The following is a 27418-nucleotide window of genomic DNA, read 5'->3' as shown; positions in this document are numbered from 1 at the left end:
CGCACCAGACAGGACACGACACGACAGGGCTTGGTTCAGCAGGTACACAGGTACGTAACCTATGGCAATAATCTGACAAAGAACAAAGGACAGGGAAGACTAGAAATAGAGAGTCTAATCAGAGAAAGAGGGAACCAGCTGGGGAGGAGAAGAGGGAGAGTGATGAGGTGATGAGAGACAGCTGAGAGCGGCAGAGATAATGAATGGGAATGTGTGTGTGTAAATGGATGTAATAAAGAGTGTGACCAGGAGAGGGTGGTAGAGTGTAAGAGGAGGATACCGGGATCATGACAGGGTCATGGAGTTTATTGAAAGTCAAGTTGTAAATAATAAAGAAGATGTACAGTGTAATGGGTTAAGTAAGAAAAGACAAGAGCTGAGCTTTCTCTTACATGAGCAAGCAAAAGGAGCATTGATAAGATCAAGATACTGTTCTATAAAAGAAATGGATGCTCCAAGTGCTTTCTTTTTTAACCTTGAAAGAAAACATGTCCAACAAAAGTTAATTTGTCATCTTCGTCGTTCGGACGGATCAGTTACATCAGATCCTACAGAAATGAGGAGACTAGCAGGAGACTTTTATAAACAATTATATACAGCTGAGAGTTGTGACATTGACTGTGCTGAAGACTTGCTTAAAGAGTTACCTCAGCTTGGAGAAAAAACAGAAACAAGAGCTGGACGATTTAATTAGAGCTGCAACTAACGATTATTTTAATAATCGATTAATCTGTCGATTATTTGTTCGATTAATCGATGAATCGGATAAAAAAATGAAAAAATAAAAAAGCATTAATTTTCAACCCTTTATTGAAAAATAGAACTGACAGTGCAAAACATATTTAGAAAGTGCACAAACAGATTGCTCCTTGAACATCCCTGAGCTGTTAAAGTAAAACAAAAAAGGACTATCACAAAAAACATACACACATCACAGGTATACTTTACATCTGCCAAATTAAATATATAGGCTTTTTTTAAAGTGCACAAAAAGATTTAGATTTTTGTTTAAAGGTACTTGAGCTGTCTGAGGAACAATAAATAATTTATAACAAATAAAGAAAAATACAAATCAGAAAACATAACAGAATTTGTTTGAACGTCTGAACTTATCTACTACACTACTTCACTCAGACACACACACTCACAAACTCACACACACACTCACTCTCTCTCGCTCTCTTTGTTCAGACACTTTGCATTGCAATGCAAAAATGTTAGCATGTCCACATGCTCCTGGCTCAGGCTGGCTCTTTTCTTGGAGGCTATGTTTCCTGCAGCAGAAAACAGCCTCTCAGATGGTGTTGAGGTGGCAGGGATGCATAGGTAAGACTTGGCTAGCCTGGCCAACATGGGATATCTGTCATTGTTAGCCTTCCACCACAGTAATGGGTTTTCTTCCTTGGCAAGGCTTTTTTCTCCAAAGTAGGTAAGGACTTCTTTCCTCACTTGGGTGTGGACATCCTCAGCTTGGCCTGCTCTATCATCTTCTTCACCATCAGAACCAAGGAGTGAGTCAAGTAGAGTGGCTAGAGGTGTTGATTCAGTTGCTGTAGTATCGGTGGAGGTAACACTGCAACTGCCATGCTGCTGCACATCCATCTTCCTTCTCTCTTCAAGTACCATTGTTTGCACTTTAGTTTGAACACGTAGGACTTCATCAGGTGAAAGAAACTTGTTCAGTTTCCTAAACCTTGGGTCAAGGACCATCGCAAGAATCACTGTGTTTGGTGCTCTATCTGAGAAAGCAGTCTCCCTTTTCCATCTCTCCTGCAACTGCTGCACAGCAGTGAGTTGAAAAGCCCGCAGCGGGGCTGACTCGTAGACAGCACTCTGGGTGGACTTCAACAGCCCCTTCACAAGTGGAGGTATTGTAGATATGTGACCCGTCACAGAAACCAGGGACACAAGTCGGCAGCACAACTTTCGAGCAAAATGAGAAAGAAGAGTTTTTTTTCAAAATTGGTGATTTTCAATTTTTTGGAGAATCTGTTAATTGAAATCACGAAGAAGCCTCTCCATGTTTGAGATAGCAGTATTGGTATATTTAAAAGCTTACATTTTGAGGTTGAAATCGGCTTGTTTTCGGAGATTCTAGCATGCAGTAGGGGCGTGGCGTGTCATTGTCTGTGTGTATTTCCATACTGAATAACCCGGCGCTTTTGCCCCCGCCCTCCAAGTCAACCACATGGCTACTTATTATGCTGTGCTCTGGCCGGCTCTCTCTGATATCAAAATTCAATGAAGATGGATGCCGCAAAGATTGTCGCAGACGAGATGAACCGTCTGGCAGTTACACCGAAAATGTTTTCGCCGCACTTCGTGGGCTCGGGAAACTGAACCGGAGGTATGGGCGCAGCGCGCGCGCCCTCAGTGCTTCAATACGGCGGCTCGGCTCGCTGACAGCGGTGGCTGGCTGTTTCATATGTGACGGAGAATCGAAATAGAGGATGCAGTTAAGACCTTTGCTGCGATGAAGGCCTGCCGTGCGTGTTTCTGAAATGTAAGTTAAGCTTCATTTGCTCTTTAGTCGTTATTTAAGATGCTGAACCTGCTGATGATATAATGTGCTTGCGGACATTTCATTTGTGTGTGTATACGCACATAAGAAAGTGGTGTAAAGAGATTTGCAACAGTAATTTGAGGAGGTGAAATGTGATTATATGGAAAATTGCAGAAATGACTGCTTAAAGAGAAATGCCAGCAGGCATTTGCCTCCTGCATAAACTTTTATATTGTTGACATTTTGGGCACACGAGCGTTGCGCACTATTTGCGCTATATGTAGGCCTATGGCTTATTGGTCTTTGTTTGTTGTTGCTGGTTTTGCGTTATATGTATATGGCATATTGGTCTTTCTGTGTTGTTGCTGGTTTTGCGTTATACTGTATGTATATGGTATATTGGCCTTTGTGTGTTGTTGCTGGTTTTGCGTTATATGCAGGCTATATGGCATATTGGTCTTTGTGTGTTGTTGCTGGTTTTGCGTTATATGTATATGGCATATTGGTCTTTATGTGTTGTTGCTGGTTTCGCGTTATATGCAGGCTATATGGCATTATTGGTCTTTGTGTGTTGTTGCTGGTACGTTGCAAATAGAGGGGCAGCACAATTGTTTTTCGCCTAGTGCGGCAGAAGTGCACTCATTCGAAGTGCAAAAAAAGCTGTAAAGCACATGGAGGAGCTTTACAGGGGGTATGGCTTATCTAAATGAGATGTAAATGAGCCATATTGTCACCCCCAGCAGCAGAGACAGGTGAGAACTGCACAATCTTTAGAGCTCGTTTTCTCCTCTTTGAGCTTTTTTAAGTGCCTACTTTAAAATGGCCACAACTTCTCCAAATATTATCAGATTTCCACATGTTACACATCGTTGGAAAGCTTGGATATTACACTCTCAGAATCTATGAATAATTCAAAATGCCCCAGAACCGACTTGTGTCCCTAGTTTCCGTGACTGGTCACATATTGTTGCATATTTCTGTCCACTTATGAACACAGTGGCACATTCAAAAGCCTTGAGGACTGTTGAAAGCTCTTCCAGCAGGCTCCACTGGTCTGGTTTCAGATCCAGGTACCTTTTGCCTCTCTGTGTGACAGAGCTGTCAGACAGTGTTGCTGTTACAGGCCACCTTTGCTCAAGCAGTCGGCTTATCATGTAGAATGTGCTATTCCACCTGGTGCTTACGTCTTGAACAAGGCTGTGCTCAGGTGTGTTCATTTGTTGTTGTTTCTCTCTGAGCTTACTGCTGGCTAGCTCGCTTTTCTTAAAATGTTCTACCAGACATCTTGCAGCCCCGACAGCTTTTTCAATGCTTGTATGCTTCAACGCAGCATTGATCACAAGTTGCAAAGTATGGCCAGTGCAACGGACAGAGGACCACCCATGCTTCTCCTCCAGGATATTTGCCGCAGCAACAATGTTAGCACCATTGTCATGGACTATGGCAATGATTTTGCTAGGAGGAATTTCAAATCTGGCCACTACCTGCTCCAAGCACTCTGCAATGTTAGATGCAGTATGTCTGTCGTGCAGTGGCATGGTGGTGAGGCAGATTGACTGCATGTCCCAGTCATCTGTGATGTAGTGGCATGTAACACCAAGGTAGGCTTCAGTTGCTACACTTGTCCAAACATCAGTGGTGAGAGCAAGTTTGCTGTTGTTGGTGTTTATTGCAGTCTTCACTTCCTTGAATGTCTCTTCATATTTTCTCTCCATGAGCTTTGTAAAGTGGGTCCTGGAGGGCAGAGTGTAACCAGGGTTCAAGGTGTGGATCATTTTAGTGAAGCCGTCATCTTCAACCATCGACAGAGGCCTCATGTCAGTGACAAGCATGTTGAGGATACTATCCGTCAAGACAGCAGCTTGCTGTGGTGTACATGAAGCATTTCCCATCAAGAAGCCTCTCATGGTTTGCTGTTTTTTTCTGGAATCAAAAAGATAGTATTAGTATGTGTAATAGCACAAATTACATCAACTTTAATACATACTTGCATACATACTTGTTGTTTTAGCTACTAGTTGTGTAAAGGCAAGTACACAAACAGCAATTACAGACAAGACACACACACACACACACACACACACACACACACACACACACACACACACATATATATATATATATATATATATATATATATATAATAAGAATACAAAAATAAATATTACAAAATAAAATTTATCGTTTTCTATTTCAATATATCTCAGTATTGCTGTTTTTACTGTAATTTAGATCAAATAAATGTAGCCTTGGTGATAATTTACACATGACAACAGATTGAAATATTAATGGACCAAAAAAGCCAAGGGAATAAAAACGTGTCTTTTGTCTTGCTAACTATAACGTTATACCACCCCTGCTTTAGCCTAGTACTGTTATTAACGAGCTATCACTAACGTTTCATGCTTATTAAGCTGGATAATGAGTAAACACCAGCACCAGAAGAGCTATTGGAGGGACGTTACATACATTTTACTTCAAAACGGAACAAAAGTAGTAATTTGTTGTGACTTACCCTGCTGTTGAACTCCCTTCCTCATCAAGGACTCCAACATGTTTACGTATTAGGTGCTGCATCATCACCGTGGTGCTCCCGTGCCAGGCCATGTCGCTTTTGCATATCTTGCAATTAACACACTTTTTCGATTTATTTAGTGTGAAATATTCCCACACCTTGGATGATTTAGGTCGTACTGATTTCTCTGCCTCCGCCATGTTTCAGAACAATGTTACGGGTCTCTCCGATGGTCTTTCCTCTAACGTTACCTCCGCTCTGCTCTTTTTTTTCCCTTCTCAGCTCTGCTGCGCGGCGCGCTCAACTTTTTTTCTCTTCTCAGCTGCGCGCGCTCAACATGTGACATAATAGTCGCGCGACACAATGAATCGATAATGAAATTCGTTGGCAGCTTTTGTAATAATCGAATTTTATCGATTTTATCGATTCGTTGTTGCAGCCCTAGATTTAATCACCTTTCAAGAGTTCACAGAGGCTATGAGGCAATTATCTAAAGGTAGATCGCCTGGGATCGATGGACTACCGGCGGAGTTTTATCAACAATTCTGGGGCCTAATAGGACCAGATTTATATGAAGTAATTTTAGAGTGCATAAAAAATAATTCACTTCCAATAAGTTGTCGTCGAGCAGTTTTATCACTGCTTCCAAAAAAAGGAGAACTTGGACTGCTAAAAAACTGGAGACCAGTATCTCTGTTGTGTCTGGACTATAAGATTGTTTTGAAGTGTTTAGCATATAGACTCAAGCACTGTCTAGATTTGTTGATCAAAAATGATCAAACATATTGCATTCCTAAGAGATCTATTATAGATAGTCTTTTCCTAGTAAGAGATATAATTGATTTCAATCAGAAAAATTAGAATGATTTTGGAGTGTTGTCATTGGATCAAGAAAAAGCGTTTGATCGTGTTGATCATGAATATCTATTTAAAGTGTTAAAGGTTATGGATTTGGTGATGTTTTAATTTCATATATTAAATTGTTGTATTCTAATGTTTTTTGTGATGCTGAAAGTAGGGGGTGGTTTAAGTGCTCCAATACCAGTGACAAGAGCCATAAGGCAAGGCTGTCCAATTTCTGGACAACTATATAGTCTAATTATTGAAACTTTATTATGTCGGTTGAGGAGCAATTTAAATGGAACTTTAATTCCTCATGTTAATGGTCATTCTAAGGTGGTTTTATCAGCCTATGCAGATGGCATTACAGTTTTTATTACAGAAAAAGAAGATATTGAAATTTTAACAAAAAATATTGAATTATATGAAAAAGTCTCCTCTGCTAAGTTCAATTGGACAAAAAGTGAAGGTTTTATGATTGGTAATTTGGAAAATGTTCCACAACTTCCAGGAGGGTTGCAATGGAGAAAAGATAGACTAAAGATTTTAGGAGTTTTTTTAGGAAATGAACAATTTCAAAAAAAGAACTGGGAGGGTTTGATAGAAAAGGTGTCTGCCCGATTGTCGAAGTGGCGATGGCTATTACCACAGTTGTCATATCGAGGAAGAGTTCTGGTAGTAAACAATCTGGCTGCTTATATTCTGTGACATAGGACTATGGTCATGGAGCCACCAGAGGAGTTGATCTCCAATATACAAAGGACAATAGTGAACTTTTTCTGGGATGGACAACATTGGTTGCGTGCTGCAGTATTATACCTACCAGTACAAGAAGGCGGTCAAGGACTGGTGGATGTGAGAAACAGAATCCGTGCTTTCAGGATACAAGCTGCACAGAGATTTCTGTATGATGAAGATGTGCTTTGGGGAAAAACTGCAAGTGCGATCATGAGGACAGTTGGTGGCTTTGGACTTGATAAACAACTATTTTTAATGAAGCTTGAAGAGATGAACATGTCTGAGCTTACTGTTTTTTATAAAGCTATGTTGCAAACATGGAAAACTGCTATAAGAACTGAACGGAATATGGACAATCTAGAACTTTGGGCACCGGAGGAACCCCTTTTTTTTATCCATTGATTCACACCAGAATACTGTCTTCTGTGACTGTACAACAATGTTTCTTAAGGAATGGAATTGTAAAGCTGGATCATTTATTGAATGACGAAGGATGGAAATCGATTGATGAACTTCAAGAAGCAACGGGTTTGAGATCTTCACGTCTGGTGTCAAAACTAAAGGAAGAAATTTACAACGCATTACAAAGTGGATACAGGACATTTATTGCACAAAGACATGTGAATATCCAGGACATGGGGAATAATGTGCAATTTCCAGAACGTCCTGGTTGCGTATGCAACCCACCGTTCCCTGAAGGAGGGAACGGAGGACGTAGTCGACGCCGACTGAAATGGGATCACGCTAGGGAGCCTATCATCTTCGATTACTATTGAACGAGCCAATGAAATTTGGCGTGCGTGATTTGCATCACACACTCCGCCCCCGCGGCGCGGGTATAAATACGGAAGTGGATGCACGCACTAGTTGCTTTTCGCTGAGGAGCCGAGAGTAACCCGGGGTCAGCGGTGGTCCAGCGGTAGTGGCAAGGGGACTAGGTCCTCCGTTCCCTCCTTCAGGGAACGGTGGGTTGCATACGCAACCAGGACGTTCCCTTTCAGTCGATAACGTCGGACGTAGTCGACGCCGACTGAAATGGGATCAACCATTGAACACGCCACTAACGCTGCCACCTTCCAGTGCCTAAACCAAAGCCTCCTGATGCCCCCGCAAACTTAAGGCGGGGAAGGACAGGGCTTAGGCCAGGGAAGTCACTGCTGTTCCTACAGGACCACTGGGAAAGCGTTCCCCGTACGTTGGAAGGAAGGGACGCTGCGGAAGCCACATCCAACCCAGAGGGAGGTAATGTGGAGAATACACATATGAACTGGGCGGAAACCGGGCAGTCTAACATATGGAATGTCACTGGGGTGGCTCCAGCCTAAGACGGGGGGAGACACACCGGACAGTGACGGCAGAGAGACTCTGCCGAGGGAAGACATGGGCTCACCGCAGGGAGCCGTATCGTGGAAGAATACACATATGGGGTCACCGAAGGGACCGCAACATATGGACCCAGCCTAACACAGGTTCCACACTGCTTACGAGTGGTAGGCCTAACACCAGACGTTCCGCACGTCCGACGTCGGAGGGGTGTGGAGGAACTCAACAGGGTTCAATTTTAAGGGAACTCAACTGTAGTAGAAAGGCGCACGTATCCAGTCCATAGGAGGGGAATGGCGCAGCAAGCCGACACTTGAACCGGGCTCACGGTGAAACTGGCTTCATGAGAAGGGAGCCCACGGGAAGCAGCGGTTCAACTAGGTGTCGTCCAGCCCCCAACTCTAGAATCTGTTTAGCAAAGTATATCGTCAACGCCCAGGCGGAGCACTTTACACTCATCATAGAGGAGCTCAACACCTAAGTGGACATGTTGCATCTAGGATCTTTGCCGAAATGAAGGCAAGCACTAAGTGCAACTTTGCATGGAAACAGCCTTCCCTCTCTGCTGAATTCCAACAGATATTTGAAGAGCTGGTCTGAGGTCTATGACTTGCATTCTGTACACGTCCAAGCGAACGGACAGAGAAGCCAGGGCTGGATCTGCCTCCTCCAGGGCAGCGCTTGCAGGCTCACCACCTGCTCCTATTACGGGAGAGGTAGGAACCTTGGGCACAATCCGAGCCGGGGTCTCATCTTGTGAGAGTTAGCCGGCCCAGACTCCAGGCACAATACGTTGACCGAAAGCGAGCAAGTCCCTACCCTCTAGTAGAGACCACGCGAGCAGGAGAACTGATATAACAGAATTTTTAACTCACTACCTGCAGTGGCTCAGGGGCGGTCTCTGCAGTGCAGTCGCACCAGGGACAAGGCCCAAGAGGATAAAGAGGGACACAAGGATTTACAAGACCTTGCTCCTCAGGAACCTGACGATCAGAACGTGCTTCTGCATACTTCTGCAACACGATGAGCGTCGTTTAAACACCGAGGCAACATCATTTTGAGGGTGATTTAGGAAAACAGCCTACTGCAACCCATTTTGCTGGAAAGAGAGCACTGAAGTGATCGAAAGCTTTCAGGATCTCCTCTGGAGAGAAGACGCACTCAACGACTAGGTTCCACTTCTAAAGGCGTAAGCACGCTACCCCATTCTAGGGGGTGCTCGCAGAAGTGATGGTAACTATCACACATTCTTGTGATAGCCACCTGAACCTCCGCGTTCAGATGTAAGACCGCCCGGAACCCCCGGGGGAAGAACGCGTGTGCCATCGTGCCCCGCCCCCGAAGAGTTTTCCGGGGAAGTCAGGAAGGCTGTTGATGGGAGCCAGGTCTAGTTGGGCCAATAAGGGGCAACTATGAAGACCTGTTCCTCTCCTGACTTGGCACGTAGGTGCAAGTGACGGGCGCAAAAGACAGGAGCATTGCTCAACACAACATGTGAAGATCACTGGGCTTCAGGAGCATTTTCTGCTCAGCCCTTGGGTGTGACAAGTTCACTGAGCTTCAGGAGCATTCCTGCTCAACACCTGAGTGTGATAAACTCACCGAGCTTCAGGAGCATTTCTGCTCAACACTTGAGTACGAAGAACCTCACTGAGCGACAGGAGCATTTCTGCTCAGCACTTGAGTGTGACAAGTTCACTGAACTTCAGGAGCATTCCTGCTCAACACCTGAGTGTGATAAACTCACTGAGCTTCAGGAGCATTTCTGCTCAACACTTGAGTGCGAAGAATTTCACTGAACGACAGGAGCATTTCTGCTCAGCACTTGAGTGTGACAAGTTCACTGAGCTTCAGGAGCATTACTGCTCAACACCTGAGTGTGATAAACTCACTTAGCTTCAGGAGCATTTCTGCTCAACACTTGAGTGCGAGGAACTTCACTGAGCACCAGGAGCATTTCTGCTCAGCACTGCGTGTGATGAATTCACTGAGCTACCTGTGATGGACTCACTGAGCTACAGGAGCATTGCTGCTCAACACCTGAGTGCGATGAACTTCACTGAGTTTCAGGAGCAACTCTGCTCAACATGAAGTGTGATGATCTCACTGACTTGAGCAGGCGCAAGGCGACCCTGAGTCGCAGTCACTCTTAGAAGGCTCACTGGGGTTAAACGTATTCTGCGGGCCCCCGGGGCAGCTGAGACCCAGTGTTTGTCCAAGGGTAGTCCGCTCGGTTTACCCAAACACTGGCGGAAAAATAAAACCGGGGGGGCAATTGAGCGGCCCCGGAATGGTCAAGACCCAGCGGACCCAGGGGATGGAGTCTCCACTTGCCCTGGCTATAACTGTCGTGAGGCTCGATGGCGGCACGATTGAGTAAGCGGGAGGAGTGGAACAAGGCGCCCTCAGAAGCGTCTGACTCCAAGGAGGAGGTGACGGGAGAGTTTGTGACACCCGCAATGTCTAACAACTCGAGGCACGAATGCCCGTGTAGTCGGGGGTCGCCCAGGCCCCCGTTAAAACACGCCCTTTGTACATGGCCCCTCTGCTGAGGAGGGTTTGGCAGCAGACCGGGATGAACTATAGTCACACAGGGTGAGCTGCTCTGCCACGGTCACCTCGGGACTCGATCGTAAAGCTAGCGCTGAAGCGGTCACATACGGAGGAAGCCAAAGGCTGCGACTATCGTATACCCCAGGAGCCTCTGAATCTTTTCAGTGGGACCCTTTCTCACTTCAACACCAGCTGGACACATTCTCACTGGAGAGACGTGTTGGACCGAGTACCTCTCCAAAACTGAAAAAGAGATACTCAGCCCGTGGGCGAGATTACTCTCTTCCAGTTGACCTGAAGACCCAACGGGCTCTGGAGCACTCGAGGGGAAGGACACTACGTGTCTTTCAGGTCAAAGCTGCAGACCAATCTTGGGCCAAGATGGTCACGACCCACCACCTAGTAGCACGAAGAACGAGTTTACAACTGGCCTTCGTACCGGCTGGAGGAGCGGCTATATCAAATCCTTCGCCAGCAGGATAAGATAAGCACGCACAAGTCAGGAGCACTGCTCAACACTCGGTGTGATGAATATCACTGAATTTTCAGGAGCACGTCTGCTCAACACCTAATGTGATGACTATCACTGACTTGAGCGGGGTAGCCGAGCCTGAGGTGGGGCAGCAAAGTAGAGATAGTGGTGTTAGTGTGCAGTGCAACACTTACCTGTCTCCACTAGCGGCAGGGGACGTGAGAAGGCGGATGACCGGGTCCTCGAACGCCCCAAGCTGCCTGTTGGCGACCAAGGGAAGCTGGGGGATGTAAGGCTAATACAGGGTCACACCCGCCATACTGGCCCACTTGGGACTCAGGAATAGAAAAATTGCTCTTTTTCTGAATATGTGGGTACCGCTGACCCCGTTTTTATAGGGGCCAGGCGGCGGAACAGACACACACATAACAAAAAAGTCCAGCCGGCCCTCCAACCAGCCAGAGGGAGTGGATCGGCGACCACTCCACAAGCAACTCTTCCATCCCTGAGAGCCCGTCCAGGTTCAGCGTTTTCTTTTGCGCTGGAGCTTACCACCTGGCTTGGCAGCGCCTGGAGCGGGCTGGGCGCCCCTTCCGCGGCCGGCTCCGCGCCGGAACCTGGGTGAAGGCTGCTGCGGTGGTCCGGCGGGAGCTGAGGCGGCTGCAGGCGGACGCCCTCGGTGACGAGCAGGCGGAGGATCTGACCTCGGGGGGCGGGTGAAGGCAGCAGCGTCCCTCCGAGGCAGGATGTGCCGGATGGCCTCCGTCTGCTTCTGAGCTGTAGAGAACTTTTGGGCAAAGTTCTCCACAGCGTCGCCGAATAACCCAACCTGGGAAATGGGAGAGTCCAGGAACCGAACCTTTTCCGCATCTCTCATATCGGCCAGGTTGAGCCAGAGATGGCGCTCCTGGACCACTAGTGTGGACATCGCCGAACCCACCGCGCGAGCTGCAACCTTCGCCGCCCGGAGGGCGAGGTCAGTTGCAGTGCGGAGCTCACCCATGAGCTCAGGGTCCGAACTACCCTCGTGCATGTTCATGAGTGCCTGGGCCTGGTGGACCTGGAGCAACGCCATGGCATGCAAGGAGGAAGCGGCTTGCCCACAAGCTTTGTAAGCCTTGCCCGTAAGAGCGGACGAGAACTTACAGGCTTTAGAGGGGTGACGAGGATCACCTCTCCAGGAAGCGGCCGCCGTTGGGCATAACTGCATCGCAACGGCCCGCTCCACCGGAGGGATAGCCTCGTAACCCTTCACCGCTCCCCCATCAAGGGTAGTGAGGGGGGAGGAGCTACTCAGGCGGTTTCTGGCAGAGAAAGGTGCCATCCATGCCCTCGTAAGCTCCTCATGCACTTCAGGAAAGAAAGGAACCGGGGCGGCGGACTGAGAACCAGTACGGCCCGCCCCGATATACCAATCATCCAACCGAGACGGCTCGGGACACGGTGGAGGGTTCCACACGAGCCCTACCGCCTCGGCGCCCTTTTTCAGCATAGCTGACATCTCTGGATCTGGCTCGGGCAACACTGGTCTCCCGGAGGGAGGCAGTGCAGCCGAGTCATCATCTCCAGAGTTCAGCTCCCCCTCCGATGCTGCGATTGACAACGTATCCCCTGGAGGGGCCCCAAATGACACGGCTGGCCCGTCCATTACAGAGGGACCAGCGGGATCAATGGGGAGCTCCACCGGTTGCGGTGTGAAAGAGGAGTGAGGGACCCACGGGGCGTGGCCGGGCGGATTACCCCTCACTGTGATCCTCAGATCACCCAGCTTGGACGGCACCCCAGTCCTCCTCTGGGAAGGTAACCCAGAGGAAGAACAGGGGCGGGGCCCAGAGGTGGGGACTGCACCAACGCTTTTGACGAAGGCGAGTCTAGATCTCAACACCGAGATGGACATGTTCCCGCAGTGAGAACATGACTCATCCACGAAAGCTGCCTCAGCATGCTGTAAGCCCAAACATGCGACACAACTTTCGTGACCGTCAGAAGGGGATAGTGCCAGACCGCACCCAGAAACGCACGGATGGAATGGCATCTTGAAAAAGACGCACTCACACCCGTGTTGCTCTTTTAGGAAATGGGACCGTCACCAGTGCCGGAGCACACAGGGAATGACCGCGGCAAACACTGAATAGTCTTTCAACTAACAGTGAAGCACTCACTTCTCGCCCTCTAACCAACCGTCAACACACAAACAAACAGTAGAAATTTGATGCTTTTAAAACAGCAGTTGAGAGCTGAGAAGCTCGCGATCACCGCTGCACCACGCTGTAGAACACCAACACTGGAGAGGTCTTCCCGCAAGAACACCGACACACTCGCTCGTTGAACACAACAGCACTCTTCAGAGACATCAAAGACGAACGGCTCCGAAGCGAAAGGCAACTAGTGCGTGCATCCACTTCCGTATTTATACCCGTGCCGCGGGGGCGGAGTGTGTGATGCAAATCACGCACGCCAAATTTCATTGGCTCGTTCAATAGTAATCGAAGATGATAGGCTCCCTAGCGTGATCCCATTTCAGTCGGCGTCGACTACGTCCGACGTTATCGACTGAAAGGGAACTGGTAATTTCTCCAGCAATAAAGGAGAACGAAGAAGAAGTGGTGGACGCCATTTTATCCTTTGGGAATCCACAGTTTTGTTCCTTTAAAAGCACGTCAAAGAAGGAAATGTACAATATTACAGTAAAGGCAATCCACCAGGACTCTTTGAGAAAACAGAAGGCTTCAAAGTGGCCAGATTTGTTGAGGTCAGACTTCCTGATACGAGACAGGTGGAGAGCCCTATATAAGCCTCCTGTAGAGAAGCGGTCCGGCGATCTGCAGTGGAGGATTATTTATGGGGCGATAGCAACAGACGGACATGTGGCACACCTGAATACAGCGGTAAAGGAGGAATGTCGATTCTTTGGGGAAAAAGAGGATTTGGAGCATTTGTTTTTAAAGTGTGAGAGATTAAAAGGTGTTTTTAAACTGTTTGGGAGCTGGTTTAGGAAATTTGATGAGAAGTTATCGGATAGGGTGTTTATTGGAGGAATCAAATATAGATTTTCAAAACGGAAAAAAATGTGTTTATTAAATTACCTGATTGGAACGGCTAAACTGGCAGTGTGGAAAACACGAAAAAATAAAGGTTTACAATTGGCAACTATAGATCCTGAAGAAATGTGCAAGCAATATGTGATATATGGTGTGTTTATGAAGAGTTATGTATGTTACATGAGGATGAGTTTGTTTTAAAATTTTAAAACATTTAAAGGAGGCTTTATAATAATAAGAGTACAAATGTATTTATAGTAGTGGTGATATTGTTCATAATTATGGAGTAAAAAATGTATAAATAAATGATTGTTAAACCTCTCTCTCTCTCTCTCTCTCTCTCTCTCTCTCTCTCTCTCTCTCTCGCTCTCTGAAAAAAAGTTTAACCATACTTTACCTTCCACAAAAATAGTTATTACAGCCAGTGTTACTACTGTAAAATCATAAAATTTAATATATATTTTTCAAGTAGTGTTTATTATTATTATTATTATTAATTTTGATTTTAATATATATATATATACTATTATATGTATTTTTTTTTATAATGCGTGTTTATCTGAAATATAAATAGGTTTAATCATTAAATCCTTTTCCTGGGGCTCAACCAATGTTAGCTGTAATGAATAGCGGTTATAGACATTGAATTACCCTTAAAAGCATTATTTAAATATCTTTTTGCATGACAAGATATTAGATCAAAATCTGTGTTTTTAAAACATTCACATTGCCTTAACTTTCTGCACAAGAATTGATGGTACACTGTTGAGGTATTTAAAAAAAAAGGCACTATATTATTACTGCATAATGACCATAATCATCATTTTGTGCTTCCAACAGCTTGTTCAGTGGGAAAAAAAGAAGAAAAAAAGATTATATTAACGTCTATATCAAGCCTGCTGGAGTGAATCCAGTAAAGCACTGTCTTTTCTGTTCTAGTAACTTAATCCAGCTAGGACATTCAGGGGAAATGGCGTGGTCACTGTTTTTCTTTGTTTTTGTTTATTTCAGAAACACTGCTGCCCATACAGTATTAAATGGAAGTTAGATCTTAATCTTATTCTTAATTAATCTTAGAGATTAAGAAAATTGGGACTTTTCAGTACTGATAGTCCTCGTTTATCTAGCTGACAGGATTTTTTTTAGATTACACTTACAATCTAAAGTTTAGAAGGTCAATTGTACAGTTATAGAAATATGGTTTGGTATTTGACTTAGGGCTGATTGATTATTCTTTAGGTTATGTAACCGGTCCTACTCAAACTGCTCCGAGCAGGATTTGAACTGTGGTCTTCGGTGTGGGAGGCAGGCGCTCTAAAGACCGCAGCCTTTAGCGTCAGTTGCTAGAGCGCCACTTGAGATCAGGGGAGTGAGGTTTACATGCACAGCTCTTACTGGCCTATGACAGTTACGCTCACTCCCCTAAACCTCACTTCCATTCGGGTCATGGCACCAAATGTAACCCATCCTACTCGACCCGCTCTGAGCGGGATTCGAATCGTGGTCATGGCGTGGGCGACAAGCGTTCTAACAAGGCGGCTAAAGACCGCAGCCTCTAGCGTCAGTCGCTAGAGCACCTCTTGAGATCAGAGGAGAGAGGTTTACACGCACAGCTCTTACTGGCCTACGACAGGTCCATTTATTTTGACAAAATATATGCTTTATTATTTATTTATTTTTTGCATGTAAATATCATGGCACAATTACCATATTTATAATCTGATACTTCCAACAGCTTGTTCAATAAAAAGCCATTTACATTAACCTTCTGTGTCGAGGTTGCTGGGGTGCATCTGGCAATTTCTCAACCATTTCGGAAAACAATTCACTTCAAGATCACATGAAAGCAGAACTGGAGAGTCATTATGTCTGTGTAACGTGCAGGGTCAGCAAGGATGATGTCTCTTATATTGAATCCAACTGACTGTTTGTGGTTAAATGTTAGGATTTCCACCTTTTCACATGGGTCACTTTGCTTTATTTTATGTTCAGCTACAGCTCCATGTTCAACTGTAGCAGCGAAAGGAGACATTCAGAATATGTCTATAGGATGAATTCTATAATTAACCATCCAGCAGTATGAATGCAGCCATACTTCCATGTATTGTAGAAATGGCCATAGGTAAGATTTAATTTGATGGAGGAGCAGGTGGTTTTTCAAATTTAATTTCAATATCAATTGGTTGAAAGGACCCATTTTCAATATCCATTTCCCTTGTTTCTCTTCATACATCACTAGTGGTAAGGGTGCAATATATTGTATCTTTCTCTTAAAATGTAAGACATCCTCCCACTTTTTCTCTTTTTCTAGGTTGCTTTAGAAGTCTGCATGCTTTTTTAGAGATGTACTGCATCCATATGTGTTTCTTTTTTGTACATGTAGATTTAGATCAAATTCATACATTTGTGCACAGACCTTTTTATATATATATATATATGTTTGAAGTACAAAGTGTATTAGCTAAACGCTGGAAAAAAACATCACTCCCTATCCTTCATCAAGGTTTAGCACCTGCAGAATTATCCTTTCTGTGTATCTCGATACGGTGAATTTTGCCTTGTCATTTCAATTGGGAAAGACTGACAGTCAAGAGCCTTACATATTGAATGTACTGGTAACTTAATCCACCTAGGACATACAGGGGAAAATGGTGCTGTTAGTTGTTAGATGTTAGTTTTCAGAAACACTTTGCTTACTATACAGCATTTATAAGGGTGTTTTTATACTCAAATATTAAGAAAATTGCTTATTGATTTTGCAGTACTGATAGCCGCCATTTATATCTAGCCTTATAGAAAACTGAAATGTACTGTAGATAGAAAAAATCAGAAGTGAGCCTCCCTAACATTCATATTGAATAAGTAGATTTAAATGAATGACAAACATCTTTGAAACAAACAAACAAAAAGGCATGTTGAACTGCACTAATTTAAAAAAGCTATGCATTAAAAGTGCCCAAAAGAAGATATTTTAAAGAATGTTGCAGTTTCGTTTCCCTTTGACTTCTATTCTTTTTTTAGTGCATACAATGAAAGTCAGTGGATAATTTGATTTGCTTAGGAGACCACAAGACAATTTGGAATGCACAAAATACACTGAATAATTCAAATACAAAAACCAGAGCTTTGTACTTAATACTATAGTACTGAATCTTGAGGTAGACCCAGTGCATACCAGATATCAGTGATATAAAACCTGGCAGTGTCAACTCTGGTATAACTTAAGGCACTATGAAATGTCCAGAGTCAAGTTCAATCTGTTTGGTGACCTTCCATATAAGGACACATTCTTGTTGAGGTAAAAGATTGTGTGTCAGATAAGGTGATACATTTCATAATGCAACTTGCTCTTTTATACTACAGATGTACTATTAATGACTTAAACACATTGCTGCAGGTACAATTTGCTACAGTTTCTATTTGAAGTGTTTACTGGTGGTGCTGAAAACGGACTCGGTTACTAACGTAACCTCGGTTCCTTGAGAGTAAGGGAACGAGTATTGCGTAGCTATACACTATGGGAAAACTCCTTTTCTCGAGAATACTGAAGCCTTTTTTAAAAAATGCAGCAGAGCTGCCTAGCTCGCTGATTGGTTGGGGCTGCGGGAACTGCACGAACCTATGGCGAGGACGCGCAATCCTATCAGGACACTTCCCGCCTCTCATGGCTGCTGACTATATAAGCGGTCCATTTCGCCATAGGAATCAGGTTAAAATCGACTGAAGCGACATCACCCGGATGTGCAGCTTAGTAGCACGGCTGGCTACACAATACTCGTTCCCTTACTCTCAGGGAGTAAGGGAGAACGTTACTCCCTTTCGAGAACGTTCACTTCGTATTGCGTAGCTATACGCTATGGGAACCCATTTCGAAACGTGGTGTCCCGCTAGGTGCGGGAGGAAGGTTTTCAGGGCTAGAAATACTGATCTCATTTCGAGGCAGTTGATATGTAGGTGCTTCTCCGAGCTCGACCAGAGGCTGGCCTGCCCTCGTACAGAGCCCCCCAACCTAGGTTGGAGGCATCTGTTAAAATTACCTTCCTCCTTGAGACTAGACCCATGCTTACACCCGACTGGTATCAGCTGGTGTCTTTCCAAAGGGCCAGGGCTTTGATACAGCCATGGTCCACCTTGATGTGCAGGTGGCCTGATCCCCACGGGGCTTCAGCCAACACTGAAGGGGGCACATATGCAGTAGGCCTAGCTGGAGTACTGACGATGCTGAGGCCATGAGGCCCAGTGCCCTTTGAAATATTCTGAGGGGTCTGTAAGAGCCCGCCTTGAACGAAGCAGCTAGCTGCTGAATGGAGAGAACATCGTCTGGCGTGAGCCAAGCTCTCTTCTGAACAGTCGATGACTCCCAGGAAGGTTCACTCTTGGAAAAGTTTATCCTGAGCCCAAGCCATTCTAGATGACTGAGGAGCCAGGATCTGTGGGTTTGAAACTCGGCCACCGATTGGGCCAGAATAAGCCAATTGTCGAGGTAGTTCAAAATGTGCATTCTCCACTGTCTCAGGGGGGAGAGTGCTGTGTCTATGCATTTCGAAAACGTACGAGGTGCCAGGGACAGTCCGAATGGTAGGACTGTGTATTGATAAGTCTGTGCCTCGAAGGCGAATCTCAAGAATGGCCTGTTATGGGGAGCTATCTGGATATGAAAGTAAGCATCCTTCAGATCCACTGACAAAAAACAATCCCCTGGGCGAATCTGCGTGAGGATTTGTTTGGTTGTTAGCATTCTGAATGGCCATTTCATGAGGGCCTTGTTCAGGTGTCTGAGATCTTGAATGGGCCTGAGGCTGCCATCCTTTTTGGGGACGAGGAAGTAAGGGCTGTAGAAGCCCGACTCGCTTAATGACGGGGGAACTGTCTCGACAGCTCCTTTTGCTATAAGGACGGGAGCCACATTGCTCCTTACCGATTTCTCCATCATGGCATGAAAGCTCGGAGGTCTGCGATTGAATTGGAGCGAGTAAACTCATTTTATTATATGCAGTACCCATTTTGACACATCGGGATGGTTTCCCAGCCCGAGTGGCTATTGATTGAATAAAGTCTGGGGGCGGGCCGCCGTGTGTCTGGGACCTGGCCACCCATGTGTTTTTGGAGAAAGGAAAATGCTCTTTTTGTGTTTTAGTGGGTCGCTGTGAAAACAGCATTTGTTTGCATAGGTGCGTGAACTGTGAGTAGTTGTCTGCAACTTGAACATCTCCAACTGCCTCAACTAAAGAGGGGGCTGGGAGAACCACGACTGAGCCTGTACAATCCTCGCCTTCAGATGCAGCCAAAGACAGGCTATCATCACCTCCCTCCTCCGATCCACCGAATGAGACGAGGCCGGCCGCTTGAAGAGAGGGATGCTTGTCCCTCTGGGTGAATAACACCGGCGAAGGGATTCCCTCTGGAGAGAGCGAGGCACGCTCATCTCTAAGCGCTCAGGCATCCACTGGCCCCGCCATTTCTTCCTCTTCTGTATGAGGAGGGCGGGAAACAGGAGGGCGCGAGGGGCGGATCGCCCTGTGAAAAGAGGGCTAGCCATGAGCGCAGAGAGTAGACTAGATGCCCTTTGTGAGTGCAGCTTCAGCGTGGCTGGATCCCAGGCAGGAAACGCACTTGTTGTGCCCGTCTAAGTCATGCAGAGGGGCTCTGCATAACACACAATTAGGACGCAGCATTTGAAACAACACCGGTTAGAAATTTAATCTTTATAGTGTCAGTGCTGCCGAAGCGAGCAGACACAGAAGGCTTTGTAAAGGATATTCAGTCGCCGGATGGCAGCAGGTGAATGTCGAATCAGAAGAGGCGAACATGAGATGAACAAGATTCCGCCGTCCGCTGAGCTGCTTTGCTGCAGAGTCGCTCGTTCCGCTGCTTGCCTCGTTCGACGGCGAAGGCTTCTTGCAGGAGAATCAGTGAAGAAGGACTTAAGTCTTAACCTTCTGGAGACGGATTAGGCGGTACCACCCAAAATGGCATACTTTTACAAATGTGTAATTATCTTAAAAACTATTAATGATAGATAGAGAGATGCGTCTTTTTTGCTGTCTTCCTCAGATTCTGCTGAAAACAGTGATAACTCTTCTGGCTTGTATATATACACACTTCCTTGTTGCGCAATACCGCTACGTAAAAGGCCAATGAAATCGATGTTGTTTGGCAGATTCACGAGCAACAACCAATGGAAAAATTGCCGATGGAGGAATATTTTTCTGACCCAATCAAAGGGAGGTTACCATGACGAATTCTAGCAAATCAGATGACTCTGTAGCCTTGCAAGATATGACACAAACAGCGTCGAGTAGAGGAGACGAAAAAGAGCGAACGGAGGCTTACGGAGCAAGAGCGCGCAGAGATTTATATGAGAGAGAGAGAGACAGAACAATTATGATATATATATATATATACATACAATTATAGCATTATTTATTGTTTTAGCACTTTTATGATGGCGAGCAGTAAACAATTCACGGTGGAACAAGCTCTGGAACAATTACTGGAGAGTGACGAGGAGAAAGCATTGCTTAGAAAATTCTAAGCATTCCTAAAAAAACGCCTTGGACTATTTGTAAATAAAGTTAACATTTTCATTGCTCTTTACACATTTTATTTAACAATTACACATGTCTGTCAAGCAAAGGCTTTGACAAATATATTTTTTGTTCAAAAACTGTTCACTATTGTTGTGTGATGTGTGATTTTCAGAAATAAATGACAAAAATCGAGTTTCCGTTTTTGAAAATCTCTAGTTTATTGTAAATTGTTCACTCATACTTCCTTTATAAACACATTGCATGCATGTTTATGTTAGCTTAGGGTCTTCTGGATCCATAGATATCAAACACATAGTGTTTATTAATAAAAAAAACTTAAAACAAAAACGAAATCTGTTACTCACAAAACGCTATCAAATGGATTCAGAATACCTGGAAATAGCACACAAGTTGTTTAAAAAAGAGCAGCCCGAGGGTGAGCTGTATTAGCACTACCAACAAAATGGTCATGACATCGACTCGCAAATCACATAGAATGAAACTTGAATGCTCTGTCAGTGGCTTAAATGCATCAGAAAATGCTGCACTGTCCTCTGAGGTTGATTTTTGGATCTAAAGTTAGATTTGAATCCAGGTAGGGATAGGTTTAAAGTTATGGGGCCAAGCTTTGATAGATAGATAGATAGATAGATAGATAGATAGATAGATAGATAGATAGATAGATAGATAGATAGATGTGAATAATGTATAATTAATTTTAAAGTGAAGATTGTAATGACTATGGTAACTATGACATCAATAAAATGAATATTGTGTTACTCATTTGTTCCTGTGTAGTTATTCATTAATGACGGAACAGTATTCTAAAGTGTTACTGGATCAGCTTTTTTTTTTTCTAATTAAAGCCTCATTTTGAAACTCACCTGTGTACATCAATTTATACATATGGCAACCTATTTCAGGTTTTGTAAAAACGTATATGAATGAATGAATTAAAAAATGAATGAAGTTGCTTAAGAGATTATTTTTTTGCTGTCAGCTTCCCTTGACACCTTGTCCTGAGTAACAGCTTGAAAAAATTAAACATTGTCTGAAGAATGTCTCGGTTGAATGGAGTTGTTATATTATTGAATGATTATGATTTCTATCATGACATTCTACACCCAATATACAATTGAAGATTAGTTGTTTCCCTTGAGTATTTCTCATTTTGGTCTGGTAATTTAAGACTGGGACAAATTGTAATGCTCCTCCTGTGAAACCGGCATTGTCAGTGAATTGGCTGCCTGAATATATTTGTGCTAAATTACATGGCTGTTGCTTTTAACCCTGTAAGACCCGTGGTTGTAAAATTACATCATCACTTTTAGCTCTTCCAAAAACACATCTGCAATATATATATTTTTTTTTTGAAAGACCACATTTACATAGCCAATGGGTCCTATTGTTTAGCCTTGCAATGCCATTGGATAGTAAATGTGTATATAGGTCTTGCCATAAGGCCATGAACCCGACATGGCCCGTGGCTTTTAAAGCCCGGACCCGATGTAACCCGACACATCAACATGAATTATCTGCCCTAACCCAGCCCGCGGCCCGACGTCGATTTTATTTTTTTTAATTTTTTTTAATTCACCTGGGGCAAGTTTACTTTTTACCAACTCCATCTTCTTCTCCAGGCTAAAGGCGTGCACGCAACAGCGTCAAATCTGCCCCCGCGATGCACGTTGCACGCAGCAGCCAGACTTTCTTTACGGTGAACAGCAGCGATGATTATTATTATTATTTTTTTTCACTGAGCGGAAAAGATTAAGTCCGAGGTCTGACCCGACCCGAGTCATTTGCTTATATTTTCGACGCAAACCTGTCCCGAAGCCGCGGGTCCCGTTGGGTTTGTTGGGCCGACCCGGCCCGTTGAGAACTCTAGACTGGATATCTCAACATTGAAGTAAGTAAAACCCCAGAAATATATATTTTTGTGATTCTTAGAATGTCTACTTCATGTAAATACTTGGTTATTGTGGAATGCATGCATCAAATTAGATTTTTAGCTTGTTATGTCTTTGTTGTAATTTTACAACTTTGGGAGAGAATGGTAGTCAAAATAGCATGTGCACCTTGCACATTACATGGAGGCATTGCACTTCTCAAATGTTCACATATAGGAGAAATATTTACAGAAATATAATGTATTTGATGATTCACAATTTCTAAATGTGTTATTTGTTATAAATTTCAGTTTATATCAGATTTGAATCATTCTAAATGAATAAATTATTTCTGATTGCAGTGTTTAAGTCCTTTCAGTACCAGTATTTGAAATTGTTCCTTTATGTTAGCAGTGAAATATAGTTAACTTTTTTTCTTTTCTTTTTTTTTTTTATCTGTTTTGTTTGTTTGCCCACATATCTCCTTGTTGCAAGGCAGACACTGTTTGTGGAATGCTTCGGAGGATGGTTATTCAAGGACAGGTTTGAAAGTTCAGATATATTATATATCTATAATAGGGGGTTGCATGGTCCATTGTTCTGGGACAGGAGTTAATGTTCTGGAATGTGAGGATGTAAGAGGTCTGGGGGTTTGTATATTAATTTTAGAATTGTGCTGCTTCAGTGGAATGTATCACATAAATAGGATTCATTTACATTTAAATTATTTATAATTGAACATACTCAACTCTTAGAACTATTATTTTCATTTCAGAATGAGAGGACGCTGCAGACACTGCAAAAAAGGATATTGAATACGGTCTGCAGGAAGTGCCATCTCCGGGACTGCTTTTCAGAGGAAAGGAACTGCTTTTGGGACTACCATTGCAAGTGAACACTGGACAGACACTGTTTCTTTGACAGTTTTCGTATTTAATATTTATATTTTATGTTTATTTTTAATAAATTATAATTCATAAAAATATGACTGTTGGGTGATTATTATTATTATTCATGATATTTTCTGTTATGGTGCTATGTAAGCAATCCACACTTCAAATGAACCCTTAGTTGTTCTGTATATTTGTTCTGACAGTGTAAGTGCAAATGCTGAAATTCTGCTCCCAAATAGCCCAACGTTACAATAATACAACATTTCCATAAAAACTTACTAAAACATTTTTTTTTAATCATTCATTATTTGCATCAGTGCAAATAACTACAACAACATCTGACAGGTTAATTTTTTGTAAACTTTTTTTCTATATTTGGGTCTTACAGGGTTAAAGGGGAAATTGCCTCTTGGTTAATATATATAAGGTGTGATGCTTTGTGGTGTTAAATTACTTTAAGTTGATGGGCTTGCTCTGGCCCTCTGAATCCAATTCTATATAGAAGTAATCAATCAACCCCCTGCAGGATGTTTCTTGTGAATCATCAACCAGGTAGCAAATTATCATTGATATCACTTGTGTTAAAACTTCACTTTAGTCATGCAGAAAAAAAAAAAACACCATGAAGGGGAGGTTGGAGTTGAGCAGCCAAGCATAAGAACTGGATAACTGACAAGAAATCCTCAGACATTCTCTTCTCTTCTCTTCCCTTCTCTTCTCTTCTCTTCTCTTCTCTTCTCTTCTCTTCTCTTCTCTTCTCTTCTCTTCTCTTCTCTTCTCGCGAGATATACAGTAGGAGATATATTATATATTTTCTTTATCTTTCTTTATTTTTCAAATCTTTATTTTTTCTTAGTTATAAAACACATGATAATTTTCTGTAAGGAGAATTTTGGTTTTTTCGGGTTTATATTAATTGGTTAGTGTGAGAATGGCGTCGCTCCCAGGTGAGCGTGCACTATCTCCTTCACTCATGGAATTAGGTGCGTGCCGTAACAGGGAGTCACGGTGGAAAGTGTACTGTTAGCAGTGGGACAACAAATCCGTTGTAAAAGGATGAAATCAAGGATGAACAAAGCGGTAGTGGTCTTTCTAACCGAGGAGCAACTTGTTGCAAAACTTATCAAAAGTGGTGTTGTGATAAATGGAGGGTTTTGTCCAATATTTCCACCGGCAATGTTAACATCTAAGCCAGGGATGGGCAACTCCGGTCCTCGAGGGCCAATGTCCTGCAGAGTTTAGCTCCAACCCTAATTAAAAACACCTGAACAAGCTAATCAATGTTTTCAGGCTTACTAAAAAAATAATTTTTGTCAGGGTTGGAGCTAAACTCTGCAGGACAGTGGCCCTCAAAGACCGGAGTTGCCCATCCCTGATCTAAGGTGATTATCCCTGACGAAGTTATTGAGAGAGAAATCATTAGGTTCAGACGAATCGCCAGCCCGATAAAAGCCATATCACTGGGTTGTAAAAGTTCGGAAAAACATGTTATGTTGTTTCGACGACAAGTTTTCATGTTTTTGAAAGAGCCAACGCTGGATATATCGTTTTGTGTTTTGGATGAAGGTAAGACGTTTATGGTTTATGCTTCAACTGTTGGATTGAAATGTTTTGAATGTGGTGACGTTGGTCACAAACAGTTCGCTTGTCCTCATAAAGTTCAAGTGAATACTAATGAGGAGAACAATGTTGACAAGGTAACGTTAGAACGAGGAGAGAATGAGTTGGTTGAAGAGAATACTCAAATTGAACAAACTGAAACGGTGACTGAGAAGTACAGTACATGGGTGTGATAATGAAGGGATTACCGTTCAGGAAATTGTTGTACAAGATGAAAATCAGTCTGTAGAAGTACAAGAGATTATTGATGAGAAGGTTTTAAATTCTGAGATTGCGAGTACAAGTGGAGTTTGGATGCTTATGTATGAGAAAATGCAAAATACTGTGGTAGTCCTACTAGAGGATGAAAGTAATGTAGAAATGAGGGATGATGATACATTCTCTCAAATGTCAGGTGTTTCTGAAACAGGGTCTCAGATGAAAGATAGCAATATTTATTCTCTTTAGGAGATAAATGATTTTCTGGATAAGAAATTTGGAAGAATGGTAGGAATTAGAGATTTTTTTCCGGACACTGAAAAATGTTTTAATCGATGGTCAAATTGCAGAGAACTGTTGGAATGGATGAATTGAATTTAAAAAAAGAGGTTTCAATTGAGGAAAATGCTTACAAAACTAAGTAAGCGGAAAGGCTCGTCTTCAGACATATAGAAAAATTAATCTGGTGCACTGGGTGTTCCCTTTCGACAGAAAACTCGCACTGCGTCGCACTGCATTGGGGAATGCTTCAGCTGGACAGGTGTCTTAAACTGCTATCAAATCACGGCAATCCTTATTAACCCTCTCCGCCACCCTGCCCCGTGTATGCTGAGCTGGTGATTGCTATGGAACGAGCTGCTAGGGTGAGAGACCCCTCGCGGCAGGCTTGACGATCGGTTTCTCCCCGGCCATAGACCACCAGCTCAGGCGAGCCTTCCATTCCTTCCTGATCTGCACACGGAGATAGAGTTCTAATGTGACCACACGCGCACAAGCTGTTCACATGCAAATTATCCACATGAAGGAACACAGTTGTGTAAATGCCCATTACCTCAAAAACAAAGAATCAGCGACGTCAGTATTCCTCTGCTTTTCATTGAGTTTGGAAGACTGTTTGTGCTGTGATGTTTACCTTGGATTTACCTCAGAAGAATTAGAAGAACACTATTTGATTATAAGAACAATTTTTAAGGTAAGACACATACTAGTAAGCGTGTTATTGTTACATAAACTTTACATTGTAGCTACTAGTTAAACTGGTGCCAGACTAAAATGTTATGAAATGAGATTAAACTAAAAACATGAAGGCTAATGCTAAATGAATATACATGTAGGACACAAGAATGTTTTTATGTTCGATAATTAAACACAGCACGATATAAAAGTAGGCTAGTATGAGTGTTTATTCTAATATGGTGAATATTATAATGTTTAGACCCGTGTTTACTGTTAAATACTGTGTTTGTTTATATTTGCTCAAACGTAAATATGTATAATGTAACAATAATGTTTCATAGTTCGGAGCGGCTCGATCGCTTCAGTAAACGTTCTCTGCACATGATGAGTTTGAGTCAGTCGCACTGTGCGTTTGAAAAGCAAAACACGCAAAACACTTCATGTTTTTACTCCAATCTCATTTTATAATGAATGGATACGTTTGAAGTAACATATGATAATCCATATATTTTTGTCTAGTGTAGTGTTACTGAAGTGTTCCTTTTTAACGATGTTTAGGCTGCCTGCTATCTAGGCTATTGTTATTATTGTATGCAGCCCTACACATATATGCCTACAAGGCACAACAAACTTGGTGTTCATATACATACATATATATATATATATATATATATATATATACAAAATGAACAAAATATCTAAATAGAACAATCTAAAATGTATTCCCAAAATCGCGCAGCCCTATAGTTTCTCTTGATATCAGCATGCTCACAGGTGTTTCTTTATTTTTAATACATTTTTTTTAATTATTATTATTATTACAGGGACCAGATGCCACTGGATGAGTCCTGCTGACTTCAACATTCCCATGAGTCTCTGTACATGAACATGGTAAAATGAAAAATCAAACACCTTGGAAATGACAAGTATGAACTATGTTTCAGGAATGGCACAAAGTTGTGTGACTTTAGATCAGTGTTTTTACTAATGTGCTTTTTTGTCCTTTGTTGTGTATCTTTGGATTATGTTGTGTTGTAAATAAATCCAAACAATCAAAAAGCCATTCTTTTTTTTAAATTTCTCTCATAATGATAGGGCCTGAAGGTGATAGGGCCTAATCTATCCATCTCTTCTCCCTCTACTCCTCCATCTTCTCCGCTTCCTACATCCTCAGCTCTTCTTTCTCTTTCTCCTACATCTTCAGCTCGTCTTGCTCTTGCTCTTTCTCCATCTCCTCTTCTTCTCCCTCTACCCTGTCCACCACCTCTCACTCTTACACCTCTTCGTTTTCCACTGCTCATTCTTCTTCTTTTTATTGTCTTTTCTCCTCATTCATCTTCTTTGTT

General features: G+C 43.2%; 2 protein-coding genes across 2 annotated transcripts in view; one reads left to right on the top strand and one right to left on the bottom strand.

Annotated features, from left to right (window-relative positions):
• The window catches only part of drd2b (dopamine receptor D2b), a 231374-nt gene that overhangs the window by 24111 nt on the left and 179845 nt on the right, over window positions 1-27418 (top strand). The window lies entirely within an intron of this gene.
• On the bottom strand, window positions 1165-5449 carry LOC143714813 (E3 SUMO-protein ligase ZBED1-like). The gene is made up of 3 exons (XM_077206246.1): window positions 5019-5449; window positions 3688-4426; window positions 1165-1854 (listed from the first exon to the last, which is right to left on the bottom strand). The coding sequence occupies exons 1-3, from the start codon at window positions 5216-5218 to the stop codon at window positions 1165-1167; spliced, it is 1629 nt and encodes a 542-aa protein (XP_077062361.1). The 5' UTR covers window positions 5219-5449.

This window comes from Siphateles boraxobius, unplaced genomic scaffold (assembly GCF_051911475.1).
Source record: "Siphateles boraxobius isolate OS27281-9 unplaced genomic scaffold, OSU_SipBor_1 56, whole genome shotgun sequence".
NCBI classification, from domain to species: Eukaryota; Metazoa; Chordata; class Actinopteri; order Cypriniformes; family Leuciscidae; genus Siphateles; species Siphateles boraxobius.
The sequence above is the reverse complement of the archived record's forward strand: the minus strand, read 5'-3'. Positions and strand labels throughout refer to the sequence as shown.